The sequence below is a fragment of the Lissotriton helveticus genome, chromosome 11 (assembly GCF_964261635.1).
Source record: "Lissotriton helveticus chromosome 11, aLisHel1.1, whole genome shotgun sequence".
Taxonomy (NCBI): Eukaryota; Metazoa; Chordata; class Amphibia; order Caudata; family Salamandridae; genus Lissotriton; species Lissotriton helveticus.
This window is the reverse complement of record NC_136072.1, coordinates 940335124-940351959: the sequence shown is the minus strand read 5'-3', so window position 1 is coordinate 940351959 and position 16836 is coordinate 940335124. Positions and strand designations below refer to the sequence as shown.

Genomic DNA, 16836 nt, shown 5'->3' with positions numbered 1-16836 from the left:
CCCTCCCCAGCCACAACTATCCGGGCCCCACCCCCCTCCCCCACACCCCCCAGGCCACCCGGCCGTGCCTCTAACACATCTCTCCCCTCCTCGCGTCCTCCCCCCACCCCCCCCTCCCCTCCGGTCACAAAAACCAGCGGCCTCTTCCGCCCCGCCTGCCGGGCCTTCCGCGCCCCCCCCTTTGATTTCGCAGTAGCCTTTGCCGGAGCCTTGTTCGCCGCCCGGCCGCCCCCATCCGCCCCCCCGCCCCCCCTCCCCCCCCGCTGAACAACCCGCGACCTCGGCGGGTCGCACGCCGCCACAGCTGCCGCGGCGCCGATGGCAGCGCGCCGCGGCGGCCTCACCTTCAAGTCGGGCCGCATCAAGTCCATGCGGCCCGCTTCTTCCAAGAGCCGCAGCGCCTCCACGACACGCGGGTCCGTCGCCGCCATCAATAGTCCGCACGCCCCCTACCGCCGACACAGGTCACCACTCCTCACACCGCCTGAGCGCCTCACACGCCCCCGCGTGACACAACGGCTCGGAAAACCGCGCACCGCCGCCACACAAAACCGCTGGGCCCCAACTCCCACGCGACAAAATATTCCTGCGACCTGGCTGCTGTGTCACCGCACCACAAACGTGCGCGGTGACACAAAATGGCCGGCTATATAGCCCCCCGTCCAGAAGCAGCCCAAAAGGAGCCCAAACCGCCCAACCAGCCCAAAAGCGCCGCTACGGCGATCCCCGTGTGCCAAACTTCCCCCTCCCCCCCCCTCCCCTGGTGCCCCAAACTTCCCCGGGGGGGCGAGCCTCCCGTTGGTCGGCCACCCCCCCAAATCCCCATTGTCGATGTTTGTTTTGGTTTTCCTGGCTCTAACAAATGGTGGTTGAATGATGTCAGTCCTCGGGGCGCACACACGGCTGGGGGCAATTGCTGAACATCTTCGCATGCAGTGACTAACAGCCTACAACAACTACAATATCGCCAGTGTCTGTGGGGAGGTTGCTTGCATTCTCGGGTCTGTGCTAAGCACCCCCACCTGCTCAGAGGCCCCAGCAGACGTGGTAGTCTGTCACCAGGCAATGTCAGGCCTAGACAGGCTGTAATAAAGGAAACCTATTGAGTGCAGTGCAGGGAAGGGTGAGTGATGTCTGTGTGAGTGCAGGGTGAGCGCAGTGTGCCTGTGTGAGTCCAGGGTGAGTGATGCCTGTGTGAGTCCAGAGTGAGGGATGCCTGTGTGAGTCCAGGGTGAGTGATGCCTGTGTGAGTGCAAGTTGACCAGTGTGCCTGTGTGAGTGCAGGTTGAGCAGTGTGCCTGTCTGAGTCCAGGGTGAGTGATGCCTGTGTGAGTGCAGGGTGAGTGATGTCTGTGTGAGTGCAGGGTGAGCGCAGTGTGCCTGTGTGAGTCCAGGGTGAGTGATGCCTGTGTGAGTCCAGGGTGAGTGATGTCTTTGTGAGTGCAGGTTGAGCAGTGTGCCTGTGTGAGTGCAGGGTGAGTGATGTCTGTGTGAGTGCAGGGTGAGCAGTGTGCCTGTGTGAGTCCAGGGTGAGTGATGTCTGTGTGAGTGCAGGGTGAGCAGTGTGCCTGTGTGAGTCCAGGGTGAGTGATGTCTGTGTGAGTGCAGGGTGAGCAGTGTACCTGTGTGAGTCCAGAGTGAGTGATGTGGATGGATGATTGCTGGCTTAGTAATGTGTCAGGGAAGGGTGAGTAATGGGTCTATGAGTGCAGGGTGACTGTGCCTATGTGAATGCAGGGAGATAGAGAGACGTATCTGTGCAAAGAGACTTGTCTGGCTACTCCCAGAGATGTATTCGCCAAGCCACCTCTTTCTCAAATGTGCTTGAGAATACACCATTTGCCCAATCTTTTTTCAAAATGTTCTCGTGGGAGAACCCCCCGAACCCCACATAGGTTGTTCGGCGTCGCTTGCTGCACTCGCTCGCCACAGTGCAGTATTTACGCCCTACCACTTTCAAATGTCACCAGCCGCCACTGAGTGGGACATGTCACTGGCAGCCGAGTCGCCGCTTCTGCAGCCCCCTCCCGCCCATCAGAGCCCCAGCTGAGCTATTCAGCAGGGCTCTTTTAAATAATGTCCGATGCTCGCCGTCATGCTGTGCTTGACAGAGCTGGGTGGAGATTCATTTTACCTGCTAGTGTGCGCGCGTGTGCTTTTCAAAGCGCAGCACTTCAGGTAGTGAAAAGTGAAAAGTCAGTGCAGGGTAACACTTTGAACATAAGAAATGTTATCAGACAAAAGGGCGGCGGAATTTCACACGTCCTTTCTCTTGATCTGAGGGATAATGCCCTGTCTGGGTATTAACCCTACAGTTAGATTAACGCTCCAGGGGCCTCTTCGATCGCATTGTCTATGCTATCGAAGAGGCCCCTGGAGCGCTAATGTAACTGTTTTCTGCACTGAGGCGCCCACCTTCTTAACGCCAAATGCCTCAAGGTCTGTTTCTTATATGCCCAAGCTGTGGCAGGATGTTGCCTTTCCTGCCAGCCAGCCGGCCCCAGTGCACCCATGAAATTCCCCTGCTGCATGGAGTTGAAGGAGGAGGCCGGTGTTCGAGAATCCATCACCTGCACACCTCCTCCTGACCTCTGCCCCAGACTCACCACGCCATTGTGAGTCTCATGGTCGGAGCAGAGGGCACAGGCAGAGACACTACACCAGGGCTCGCTGCCTGACTCCCTGAAGAAGAGATAGGCTAGAGATCCACGCGGTGCCAGGCCAGCAGCTCCTCGGTCGATCGTTCTGACAGCTGTAAAGAGATAATTTAATATTCTCCTGCTGTTGACATTTAAAATGTTTGTTACGAAAATGATTATGGGGCTCCAGCACGGCAGGGGGCCTTGCAAATGGGCACAATAGAGTTGTCTGTCTGGGCTGAATTTGCGCTACGTTTTGTCTAAACTAGCAGTTTTGCTGATTTATTAGTGGGACTCCAAAAACTTTTGCACCGTTTTAGTACCTTTTGTACGGATAGAGGTCTTACCATTAACACCTCCAAAACTAAGCTTATGGCCCTCTCTCCCTCTAAAAGATTTAGGAACAACTTTACGCTCAATGGGACACCTCTGGAGCTGGTAGATTCCTTCGACTATTTGGGGGTTCGGGTTAATAGTCGGATGAATTGGAAGGACCATCTGGCCAAAATGTTATTGAGCCATAAAAGAGTGTCAGGGGTGACCTTGAGAGAATACCGGGAATCGTCGAGTAAACCTGTGGCACCGGCTCTGGCAATCTATGAGGGACAGATTTTACCGGCCGCCCAATACGGCTCTGAGCTGTGGGGGTTTGAGAATGTCTCGGAGTTAGTCTCAGCTGAAAATAAATTCTTGAGGGACCTGGTGGCTCTCCCAGTCTCAACTCCGCTAATCCCTCTACGGCTAGATTTAGGCAGGCGCTCCTTTAACCCTTTCACCGCGGCGGAAATTCCGCCGCGGTGCGGGTGATTTATAGCCTGGGCGTGGTTCGGACGGCCCCCGACCGTCGTCCGCACACGCTCACCGTGACGTCGGCCGGCCGCCGGCCGTCCGACGCACGCAAGGGGTTCAAGACTTAGTGCGACTGCGCCCACTATTATTTTGGGTACGGCTGAGAAGGACCAGGGAGCTTACAAATTATGCTGCTGTTTTAGATGAACTCATTTTGCTCAATACCAGTGATAAGATCAGATGGTTGAGCAACCTGAGACAGCTGGTTGTGCATCTGGGCTTGAGCGATGCATGGACTAGTCAAATGCCACCCCCCAAACTAGTGATGAAGAAACTCTACTGGGACTGGGTTCAGGCAGAGGCATTGCGTAGTGGCGCAGAGGGCTTGCTCACGGAGCGGTTCTTAGAGTTTAAAGGGTTAAGAAAATTGGAATCCTTCTTAGACCTTATATCAAAGCCTCTGGATAGAGCACTTTACTTAAAACTTAGGTATGGGACCCTCCCGGTGCATGACTTCACCTTGGGGTGGACCAACGTCGGTGGTTTGTTGAACTCTTGCCCTTGTTGTGCTGCCCCGAATGAGTCTGTGGCGCATTTCCTCTTTGCTTGCCCCGCATATAAAGTTGCCAGGAAGGTTTGGCTAAAACCCTTATGTAGGGGGTTGGGTCTTAGATGCCACAAAATGGCCCTACGAGTACTTTGCACAGATACGTCCTCCACCCTTATGGTATGCGGGGTAGCTAAATATCTGGGTAGTGCATGGCTGACACGTATGAGGAGGATGAAGCCCCGCCCCACCCCGCTTAACACCTAGCCGGCCTCTGGTAGGATACTTGATGGTATCTTTGTATTGGTTAAAATGTACCCTACCAGTATGTACGGGGATAGTTATGTGAGATCACAGGCATATTTGGTTGTTGGGTCTTAACATACTATGTATACTGTACAATATGCACTCTCATTGATTATCAAGTCCTCCTGAGGCGGAAGCCGGGAGTGGACACTCTGCTTTTTAAAAACTGTACCATTTTGCTTGTTGCTTTTAAATATTGTGTATTTTGATTTTAAATACCTACCTTGCACTGATCCCTGGTCCCCGCACAGCCGAGTCAACGTTGTAGCGGTAGGCATTCCGAGCGCCTTCACCCCTTCCCGCCACTTCGGCGAGCGCCCAGGCCACGCCCCCTCACGGAGGCCACGCCCCCTGGCAGCGCTTTTTAGACGCTGAATACTAGCGTCTCCTCATTGATTCTCGAGTCCTCCTGAGGCGGAAGCCGGGAGTGGACACTCTGCTTTTTAAAAACTGTACCATTTTGCTTGTTGCTTTTAAATATTGTGTATTTGGATTTTAAATACCTACCTTGCACTGATCCCTGGTCCCCTTCACAGCCGAGTCAACGCTGTAGCGGTAGGCATTCCGAGCGCCTTCACCCCTTCCCGCCACTTCGGCTAGCGCCCAGGCCTCGCCCCCTCACGGAGGCCACGCCCCCTGGCAGCCGCTATTTAGACGCTGAATACTAGCGTCTCCTCATTGATTCTCGAGTCCTCCTGAGGCGGAAGCCGGGAGTGGACACTCTGCTTTTTAAAAACTGTACCATTTTGCTTGTTGCTTTTAAATATTGTGTATTTTGATTTTAAATACCTACCTTGCACTGATCCCTGGTCCCCGCACAGCCGAGTCAACGCTGTAGCGGTAGGCATTCCGAGCGCCTTCACCCCTTCCCGCCACTTCGGCGAGCACCCAGGCCACGCCCCCTCACGGAGGCCACGCCCCCTTCCTCTCCTCGACCTTCCATAAATCATGTGCCTTCACCGGACGCGCAGCGGACGAGCGCAGCGGGCGCGACGTTTGCGCGACGAAGGCGTGCCTAAGGCAAGCCCATCTGCGCCCGTCCGCGACCGACCGTGCCCAGTGCCCAGGCCACCCCGCTATCCTGGCCCTTTACAATACTCACCAGCACAACTTACTGCTCTCCAAGGCCCCTGGCCTATTGAAGCCTCCCTGACCACCCATCTCAACAACTTGGGACTGTCAAACCCAACTGCTCTTCCAACCCTTCTTGACCCAATTCACTAGCCTCTAATCCCTCCCCCTCCTCCCTCCGGGTCTAATTCCCAGGCCAGCCCTAGGCAGTCGCCTCTCACGATTTACTATCTTAACACGCGTTCTGCAGTCAAGCACTGCCACGAACTCTTTGTCCTGTTGGACCTTCACAAACCGGACCTCCTGTTTCTCACGGAGACTTGGTTTTGCGATAGCTCCCTTCCCATCTTATTAGCATCTCTCCCTGCTACCTATTACGTCCTTCGAGCTGATCGGCCATCCGGCAAATCAGGGGGAGGTGTTGCCCTGATTGCCCGGAAGGAACTGCCGTTCCAACCTCTCAGCTTCCCCCCGATTGGCACCTCAGACTTCCTAGTGGTTCGCTCACTTTCTCTTAAAGTGCCCCTCACTTGTCTACTTATGTACCGCCCCCCCCAACCCCCTCAAACTTTTCTTGACGAGTTTCAAGAACTTTCAGCCACCCTAGCAGTTAATAATTCCTCTGTTTTGGTGCTGGGCGACTTCAACTTCTGGCCCTCCGACCCAGCGGAATGCTCCACCTCTAAGGAATTCTCCGAAACTTTGCGTTCCCTTAATTTATGGTCCCTTAACTGTCCTATTACGTCCCTATCTGTCTCCCCCTGTCCCTGGTCCGACCACTCACTAATTTATTTCTCCTCTCAAATCGGCCCGCCCACCAAACCCTTGCACCCTAAAAATATCTGGGTGAGATCCTGGGGTCGGGTGGATGTAGCCTCTCTAGCTTCCTCTCTCCCCGCTTCTAGTCCAGCCGTAGCTGGCCTGTCCTCTTCAGATCAAGCCAACACCATCAACTCTTGGCTTTGCTCTGTCTGCGAGTCCATCGCCCCACTTAGGCGGGTCCCCTCTAGACGGACGAACGACTCCAACCTCTGGTTCAATGATGAACTAAAATCACTAAAACTTTCAGTCCGGCAAGCAGAACGGGCCTGGAGACGCCAGTACTGTCCCATTTTTAAAGCTAAGTATACCTCCCTGTTGTTGCAATATAAAAACCTTATTTTTTCCACTAAAAAGGATTACTTTTCTGCCAAAATCCTAGTCGCGGAGAATAAACCTAGAGAAATTTTCTCTATCATTAACAAACTGGCCTATTCTGATAGAACCACCCTCAAGCCTTCCCCCTCACAACCTTTATGCGACTCCCTGAATTCCTACTTTCTGGATAAAATTGCAACAATTAGAGCTAATATTCCCCCCCCCCCTTCCCCTTCTTTCCTTATCCCTCCCTGTATTCCTACAGAGGCTTGTCTGGACTCATTCCCTCTACTTACAGAGGAATCCTTTCTCTCACTTCTGTCTTTGGTTAAATCCGGCTCTCCACTTGACCCATGCCCTGCCCATGTTCTTTCTCATATTTTCACGTGCTGCCCTCTGCCCCCGCTTACCTTTCTCAACTGCTCCCTGTCTCGGGGCATGGTTACCCCTGCTCTTAAAGCCGCGATAATCCTTCCTATTCTCAAGAAACCTGGTGCCGATCTCTCTGACCCCGCCAACTATCGCCCCATTTCCCTGCTCCCCTTTTTAGGGAAAGTTTTGGAGCGACATGTGACCAGAGTACTCACCACCTACGTGGAAGAAAACCGTATCTTAGCTCCTCGCCAGGCCGGCTTTCGCCCAGGTCACTCCACCGAGTCAGTCGTGCTCTCAGTACTCGATAATCTCAGAGAGGGATTAGACACGAACATCCCCCAGGCCTTGGTGCTACTCGATCTCTCCGCCGCCTTTGACACGGTGGACCATTCCATCTTACTTTCCCGTGTCAGGGCGGCGGGGGTCGGTGGCACAGCCTTGGTCTGGTTGTCCTCATTCCTAAACAGCCGCACTCAAGCGGTCCGTCTGGGAGACTTCTCCGCTGAACCCCAGAAGGTGCTATGCGGGGTCCCACAAGGCTCCTCTCTTTCTTCCCTACTATTTAATTTGTACATAGCCCCCCTCGTCTTTGCACTTCAGCAAATGGAGGTATCCGTATATAATTATGCGGATGACCTCCAGCTCATTTTTTCTCTTTCTCACTCCCCTCACTCTAAATCTAATTTTCAATCCACCATGCTTTTCATCCGGGACTGGATGAATCACAACCACCTGAAATTAAACCCAGATAAAACCGAGTTGGTCTTGACAGGTGGTTGCTCCAGTCCCTGGTCCCCCCTCTTCTGGCCCCCTTCCCTCGGGCCCCCTCCCTCTCCTTCCCCCGCTGTTAAAACCCTTGGCATTAAACTTAATGACCAACTCACTTTACATTCCCAGGTGAGCTCGGTGGTTTCTTCCTCTTTTTTGTCTCTCCGCACTATCCGAAGGGTCTCCCGGTTTTTCTCCTTCACGGCCCTAAAACTTATGACACTGGCTATGGTCGTCTCTCGATTGGACTACGCCAACTCCCTCTACTACGGCATGCCTGCCTACAACGTTCGTCGACTGCAGTTGGTTCAGAACCAAGCCGCTCGTTTGGTTTTCAATCTCTCCAGATCTCACCATGTCACTCCCCTTCTGAAATCCCTACACTGGCTCCCCATTCTTGAACGCTCTCAATTTAAGGTAGGCTGCCTTGCCTTTCAGGCCCAGTCAGGCTCTGCCCCCACGTTTATCTCCTCAGAGATCAAACTTTATGTCCCTATCAGGGAGCTCCGCTCCTCGACCCTACATCTGCTGACCATCCCCCGATTCCGCCGGAAGAAATGGGGAGGCTCCAAATTTTCCACTCTTGCCCCCATATTCTGGAACTCCCTCCCAGTCCACCCGAGATGTACTACCCAATATTCACTCTTTAGAAAGGCTTTAAAGACATTTTTATTCGCCAAAGCCTTCCCCCAATAAATTATCATCTATCCCCCTTCTGTTTTTCTTGTCTCTGAGGACTTGGTCTATCATAGCGCCATGGAACCGTTCCGGTGAACGCGCGCTTTATAAATAATTTAAAACTCAAACTCAAACTCTTGATGGAATTTTATTGACTGAAGTATCTTTTTATGTATTTTTAATTTAAAAATGTATGGCATAATTTGTATACTTTTATGGTGAAAGTTTCACCGAATAAAGTTATTTCACGTCGTAGTGCAAAGTGTTTACCATCCCTGCTTGACAGTGACACTACTAAGCAGCACCCTTTATTTTCTCAGCACAGTTAGACTTGCTAAATCAGAGATAACTCATGGGATTATTATTGCCACTGTCGAGAAGTCAGTTTTCTCTACTGACAGTTTGCACTATGACCATTAAGTAGCTAGATGGTTAATGTGCCTTCAAAAAGGCATATTGTATTGTACTGTATTGTATGTAGATAGCTCAGTGAGTTGCTGTTTTTGTCACAGAGATCCCTTTGATATATGTGGTTTGGCCGCACCTGAAGCTGAGGTTGGGGTGGAGGGTGCTGATTTTTATTGAAATTAAATAATAGCTTCAAAGCCCCTGCTGCCGAGTTTGACTTCCTTGTTGCTCAAATTAGTGCAATTTCTGATATTTGTCTACTTCCATTGACTTCATACCATGGTTATGCCCGCAAGAATGTGCCCCTCTAAGTGTTACACATCTAGTTGTTGCCTGACTCCCGTAAATCCACTGAATCTATGAAAATGTCACACATACGTAATCTGAAACATTAGCAGCTCGACTGAAATGTGTCATTTTTTTTACATTTATACGATTCCCTCATTTTGTTAGTGAGAAAGTGTCACTCATATCGTTGAAATGTCACTCATAATTACAATGAAAATATGAAAATGTCACTCATAGCAATCTGAAACCTTGGCAGCTTTGGGGTCCATTCTGGCCCTGGGCTGTCAACACATTCACACTATCCTCTACATTTGCGTAAACACAGAAATACTGGCAATCCCCTGGCAGTGGCAATTAAAAAAGCCATACTGAAGAGTATAACATGGCTTTTAACGTACCGAAATCTTTTATGTGTCTGCTTATGTTTGTCTGTTTGCCTGCATTTGTAAGCCTGCTTTCTTAAAGAAAAAAGTGAGAGAGAAAGAATCAAGAAACTCTCAGGAGGTATTTTAAAGAAAATGGGTGGCCCTTTGTGTGTACATGTCTGCTCGGCGACAAAGGTTCATAAATAACGTAGTAGGGAGGGTTGGTGAGTGAGTGAGTGGATGGGTGGATGAGTGAGCCAGGGTGGATGTGCAGATGAATGGATGGATGAGTGAATGGATGGGTGAAAGAGGGTGGATGATTGGATATAAGGGCCGATGATGGGTGGATAAGTTAAATATTGGATGGATGAATGAAAGGTAGAGAGGATGGATGAAAGGGGGGATAATGGATGAGTGAAAGGAGGGATTGAGTGAAAGGGTGGATGGACTGAAAGGGCGGATGGTATTAAGGAGTTAAAGGGTTGATGGATAGATGAGCGAAAGGATTGATGGATGAGTGAAAAGGTGGATAAAGAGATGGATGAGTGAAAAGATTAATGGATAGGTTTAAGGAAGGATGGATAGGTTTGGATATGAAGGGTGGACAGACAGAATGGTGAAAATCAACTGAATGATGGATGAAAAACTGAATAGACAACCGAATGTAAACGGTAAATGGTGAACATCAGCAGGTAAATGGTTGGATGAAAGGATGAATGGATAGATCGATGGAAGAGACAAGAGATATCTTCTGGGGAGGGTCATGATGATTTGCTTGGTGCCATGAGAGCTTTGGTTCGAAGTGGGGATATTTTCAGTTCCTTCCTACTCACTTGCTCAAAAATATATAGTATTGTGCTAAACAACAGCAATTAACAGTATGGCATTAAGAAGGTGCAACTATTGCAAAAAAAAGGAAATGTTAACATATTATTGCATTTCTCTTTGATTTTGTGCAATGAGTTAACCTGCTTTGTTTATATAAACACATTTATCATGTGTTTTGCTGTGTGCTGCAACTATTATATAAGTGGTTAAGTATCATCATGTCCTGCCCTTAGCCCCGCCCCTTGCCCCGCCCACTCACTACACCTCTTGCGCATTTTAATGAGTACCTGCACTTATTTTTTCCCATTTAAAGCACTGCCTGCTTACACATCAAGTGCTTTACTTAATTTTGATTTTAACCACAGTCTGCACGCCCCCGGAGAGCTCCGGACATGCTGCAATCTCCCCACCCCCACCCTGTCCTTGCATAAATGTGGCAGCCGTCTGCTTTTGTTGGGTTCTGCATCCCAGCGCGGCAGCTGCTCCCCCTCCCCACTGGTTCCATGGTCGTGACTACATTGCAGTCTGCAGGATGCATGGGGTGCTGATCCAGCATTTGCAAGGAAATATGCCTCGCATTTGCAAGAGTTTAAGCCATTCACATTGTGTAAAAGACAATGTCTTTGATTTATCTGTTTTAAAAAAACAACACATAAAAAAGGCATTGTCATTTACAATGGCAATAGCTGAAACCCACGCACATGCGAGACTTATTGCATTGCAAATGCTTGCTTATTCTGCTTACTGACCTAGGTTCACAAAGAGCTTAACTGCAGCTTCGGTGTAGGACAGCTTTGTCTAAACTCAGTACAGACACTTATGTGTATGATACAAAGGTTGCAGGTTGACTTAAAATGTTGCCCGGTTTGTGATATGATGTACTCTGAGCTTGTTATTTTTTTGTGATATGCAGCTTTTGTCACACTATTTTGCACAACCTACAGTAACGTAACCTTATTCCACACTCAGTGACAATTCATTGATAGTGTATGTGTTCAATGTTCTAATGACTAATTCAGCCATTCATTTTCTGTTACTAGCTTGTGTACCAAGGCCTAAAACCATTCACTCATTCACTCATATTTCCGCACTACCTAAGACCAGTGTTTAATTTGTAAAAAACAAAATTATCGCAAGTGCAGGAGGCACTGTCGAGTACGAAGGCTGCTTAGTCTTGATTCCACCTGAGGCCTCTTTTCCACACTGTCTACATATCTCATTGTTACTGGCTGTTTTTCATTCATTCTTTCACCTTTTGCCAATGTCTTTCTCATCCTCCTTCTTTCTTTCTCTTGTTCTGTGGCAAACTTTGATGATGAACAATAGGTTCTAGCCCCAATAAAATGAGTGCCGGTACCCACCACCTGCGCAAATTTACCACTGCCTGTGGCATATATTGGGACACTGAAATATTGGTAGTAGTGGAGTTCAGTCGTAGTGTTACTGTGTGGTAGGTGATAGACATGCTGATAATGGCCCTCCCTCTGAAGAACATAAAACAGATTTAAAATATTTGTATTTGCTGAGATATATTATCCCAATAAATGTTGCCTTGTTCTCTTGTCTTGGAAGGGGCACACTATTTTTCAAAACTGACTAACATTCATAAACACATAATGACAAGTTATTTTTTCTGTTCTTCAAAGGCAAAATCTGTCATTTACCTAATTATGGAAAAATTAATTTAGTGGTACATTTTAAGGACTTCCCTTACTACAGTCAACCTCATCCCGCAGGACCCCAAATGAAGTGTCTGTCCATCAGTTCATGAGTGGACAAAAGAAGACCGTATTTTGTTCATGGCTCATCATGTACAGACCGAGGCTTACATATCAGGTACCGTTCTTAAGAATAGCTTGGAATTAAATAAAGGTTCCCAGATGACTTACTGTCACCAGGGACGCAAAAAAATATCACTGAGTTCTTATTTGTACAATACATTGTTTTTAAATGTATTAGCTCAATTGGTTCAACCGAAGTGAACCAGGAAAACACCACCCGGGATGTCTTATGTTGTTAAATGTAAACAGAGGATCGTCCCGCTGGCATGACTCTTACGGGTAGCAAGAGATATTGCCTGTAACTCCAGTTCTGCTTTGTAGCATTCTTGGCACTGCCCTTTCAACTGAGGGACCATGAATTCAGTAGCAGAAACAGTAAGTAGGATTGTTTGTTTTCTGCAGTTGCTAGAACTTGACCATCAATTGACCCCTAAGTTGCAAATAAGAGGTATTGTGTGGCTAAAAGTACAACAAGGGTTAAACACTGTCAGGGGCCTATTCAGAAAGGTCTTTTGGAGTTCATAGAATGGCTCTCCTGTAGTGTATTTCACATAATCTTAAATACCTTTGTAAACTAGTCTCCATACATCTCAAATGAGACTATCCATGTACAGTTGGTACAAATAGAAAGGACAGTGCCCTCATTGCATATTTACTAATAGGAAAATTGACTTTTCCTTGCCAATTCACAAAGGCATGGAAGAGTATGTTAAAGAATACTACTGTGGTACTACTTCCTGTACTCACAAATACTTCTGTGAATCAACCCCTGTGATGTCAGAGGGTCAACCCGTGGGCAAAACCTTGTCCACGGACCATGCCAATTTGTGAATCGATCTCTATGAATAAAAGGCTATTGACTACCTCTCTTCTATTAAAACAAAGAAAAAAATGCTTTTTCTTAAATTTCTGTGCATTTAGTCATAAAGATTCTTTAAGTGAATCCGTTTGCATGCCAGATACGAATGGTTTATCCAAGACCCACTACCAGACAAACTGTATGAGTGTTTTGTGAGGTAAAAGGCTGCAGGCATGTGTACTTGTTGCAAGAAAGGACTGCGGTAATATCAGGAACATCAACACTTAAAACCGGCCCAATAGACCACAAAACAGTCCCATAGAACAGTCTAAAAATTTACTGCAGCCGAACTGAAAAGCTCCTTCCCAGCCCAAAGATGGAGTATGAAATAAATACAATAGAATACATTATCAAAGTGCATGGCTACCTCACAAGGTGGCCGGCGCTAGCAGAAAGGGCGACCACCATGTCAGAATCCGAGAGCCAGAGTTAGGAAGTAATTGAAGCACAGTCGAAGAGAAGCGTTGGCACTTCTTTTCTAACAGTAGTTTCAGAAGGACAACTTAACAAAGCCAGAGACAGTGCACAGGGGCGGCTCTAGGCTCATGGCGCCCTGGGCAGGGAGCGTAGGTGAGGGGCCTCGGAAGAGGGGGTCTTGGCGGGACGGAGTCCCCCGGAGCTCAGGAAGGTGGAACAGAGCCGGAGGCTGCCAAATCCCTGCCAGGGGCCGCCACGCAAATATGTATCCATCCTCAGAGGATTGTTATATTAAGGATATATATTGGCGTGGCGGCCCCTGGAGTTTGGCGGCCCTGTGCAAGTGCACAGCTTGCACATGCCTAAGGCCGCCCCTGCAGTGCATTCCAAAATCTGGCCATCAAGTAGGTGAAGGAAGACCTCCTTTTCTGTCCTTATATATGCGGGGAATTTGAAACAGTTTGAGGTTGTTAGAACAGCAATGCGAGGGCCTGAAAGGACAAATTAAACTGGCACCTAAGATCAAGAAGTCCCCTTAGGTAAAAAATTCTAAGGTATGAGTGTGGGACTTGAATCAGACCCTTCTGTTGATCAGTAGCCAACGAAGTCGGCGCAAATTACTTCATATCCAAACTCCAGGAGGGATTCTAACAATCAAATGGGCAGCATCGTTTTCAATAATTTGATGAGGCTGGAAAAGAAAAATAGGAAGCCTGAGGTACAAACTGTTAGAGTAATCCAGTTTGGCGGTGATCTACGCATGCACAATTTAATTTTGGTGTTCCAAGGGAATACGGTGTAGCATAGGTCACAAGGATCTCAGAAGCAGGAAACAAGAACTCTACAATGATTTAATATAAGGATCAACGCGATCTCAGAATCAAATTTGTCCCCACGGTTCCTTACTCCTGGGGAGGGGCAGGGACCTTGATAGTGCACAGTGCTGTCAGTCAATCTGTTTAGAGTTCTGCTCTAGATTGGAATAATGATAAATGTGGACATATGATGCATTAATGAATATATTATTAAAATACCTTACAGGGGAAAACGAAGTTCCAAACTTGTATGAAAAAAGAAAATAAAGGCTACGGGCAGAAACAAACGGTTGGTTGGAAAGCTAAAACGCAATACAAACAATTATTGACATAGAAATGTTACAGTTTTCATACTGAGGACGTTTCATAAAGCACAGCTTCTTCCAAATGATGATGGGTGAAAGGGGCCACCTGCGACCCTTTCGCCATTACTTGCTCTTAATGTTCCTGGGGGCGTGTAACTCGTGGCACACTGTCCTCTCAAACGAAGTGAGCAACATTTTTATCATTAAATGTAGCAGGAAAACATTCCCGCACAAATGTTCGTACAGGAATTCTCTAACGAAATAAAATCACTTTTATTCGAAGAATGTCACTCGAGGTGAAGAAGAAAGTTGGGTTTCTCTCAGCTTTGAATGCGTCAATGCGGTATTATAATCTGGCCCACCCTACGTTTACCCCGAGCAGTTACCGAGAGTAACTAATGCTCTTTCCTATTCACCTGCTAGCACTTACTCGTCTGGAGTGCCAGGGCAGTTGTAGTCCATTGTGGGGGTTAAGGTACCGAACCCACTGAGCTGTGCCCACTCCAGCGGCTGACGCGTCTGCCATCCCTCGTACTTCGGAAGCCGGGACCCGTCGATGCCGTCACTGAACAATGAGAGGTGCACTGTTTACACCGTGTAATGCGCCAGCCACGAGCTCTTTTGTTTTCGCTGCAAACCCTTGTATTATGGAGACGGAAGCTTCAGGCCAAACACTAGGAGTGATGGAACAGGTTCCCCTGCTCTGCCCTCTACAGTAATCAGCCCAAGGGAACAGGAGCGTGTGCCAACAAAGTATGGTGGGAATGGGGGTTCACCATGGGAAAGGGGTGGGGGCATGCCCTGTAATATTATGTGGGTGCGCACTCGAGTATTCCACCTCTTATTTTCGTCAGAGTGAATAATCACTTGCTCTTAACAGCCATTTGTACCGCACTAATGCTGTTTCTAAGCGCTGTAAATAATCATTATCACTGATATGGGTTGCCCAATTCGGAAAACGTATTCCTCACATGAGGGTCTTGAAATTATTGAAAAGTATGTTTGGATGTTTTTCTTTCTAATATATAACAAAATAAAAACGGAAACCAGTTAGCATATTAAGAATGGCATGGATGTAAAAAACAATATTGCAATGCATACTCTTGGCATACACCCACACACTCAGTTTACATATAGGGGTCATTATGATGTCAGACGGAAACACTTCTGCCCGACACTTCATCGGTCATGGGATCGACCGAAACCCGGTTTGCGTTCCCGACCACCCCATTAGGATGGGACTGAGCACTGTTCGGTTGCATTCCTACATTTTACTATGGCAGCATGCATTCCGGCTCTAAACAGGCCGGAATGTATGCTCCTATAGTAAACTGGGAGGTGCAGTTCATGATGAACAGGGGGGCACCATAGGTGCCTTCTTTGGCCTCCAACCGGAGGCCGTGGCCACAAGGGGGCCATGCTGGAGGCCCCCAAAGTCGAGATGTGACAACCTTTGCATGTCAGAAAGGCTGGCACGGAAAGGCTGCCAACATTTTACAATGTGATCTCAGCTGGATTCTGACTGGCTGACGGGCTCTCAGGAATGACCAGAATGTTTGCTTTATGACCTACTCCGTAATGTGGAGGTCGTAAAGTAAACCGACTGGCCCATTACAATGCAGCAGTAAAGGTTCTGACTGCATCGTAATCAGCCCCATAATTTGTTACTGTGTATTATGATTCAATAATAACAGGGAGTACTTCCAGTAAAATGATAATAAACCAGTAGATAAAAGATGAAGGGTCAGATTTTCAAAAATGTCACGCAGCGCAGCATCACAAAAATGCTGCGCTGTGTTGCCTGACAGGGAGGGAGCAGGAGAGCGCCATATCTACAGAGATATGGCGCTCTCTCATCCTTTTTTACCTAGGGCTGGTGTTAATTTCAGTTACCCTGAGCCACCAAACACCTTAGCGCCATAGCACTAAGGTGCGAGCCTAAGTCTAGCATAGGAAATACTATGCCTAGACAAGTTTCAACACTTTTATGTGCTGCACAGTGCAGCACACATGCAAAGTCAGAAAGGAAAGGAGAAATCAAAATAATTCTCTTGTTAGCGCTTCATTTGAAGTGGTGTAAACTTTTGGTGCCAAACCCAGCCTAAAATTGTTTGTAGATAGAGTTTTGCATCAAAAAGCATATGTAGTAGCATGGGCACGCCCATGCAACCTATGTAACACCACCATGGCACTAAGTAACCGAAAGCAGTGCTTCGTGCTGCTTTGTGTTACTTTCAGGGTATTTTCTAACACAGAACAAGTTTTGCGCTGAAAAGTAAATAGGTAAAATAATATTGTGCTGGTTAGCGTCACTTTTGTGATGCTAACCCAGCCTAAAATGTTTGAAATCCCCCGAAGTGTGTGTAAATATCACCACGAGCTGACCTTATTGCACCCTCATTAGCTCCTTGATATATTTTATGTATAATTGGTTTCCGACTTCATAATAAAAATTTCACA

At 48.1% G+C, this 16836-nt stretch overlaps 1 protein-coding gene across 2 annotated transcripts in view; it reads right to left on the bottom strand.

Moving 5' to 3' along the window:
- The window catches only part of LOC144792327 (solute carrier family 2, facilitated glucose transporter member 11-like), a 591893-nt gene that overhangs the window by 207836 nt on the left and 367221 nt on the right, over nt 1-16836 (bottom strand). Inside the window, exon 1 of one of the 2 annotated variants that reach the window (XM_078667283.1) lies at nt 14807-14917. The exons of the other annotated variant lie outside the window; for it this stretch is intronic. Within the exon in view, the coding sequence (XP_078523409.1) occupies nt 14807-14902 (96 nt within the window). The 5' untranslated portion in view covers nt 14903-14917. Of the gene's footprint in view, nt 1-14806; nt 14918-16836 lie in introns of those variants that run through there. 2 annotated transcript variants of the gene reach the window in all.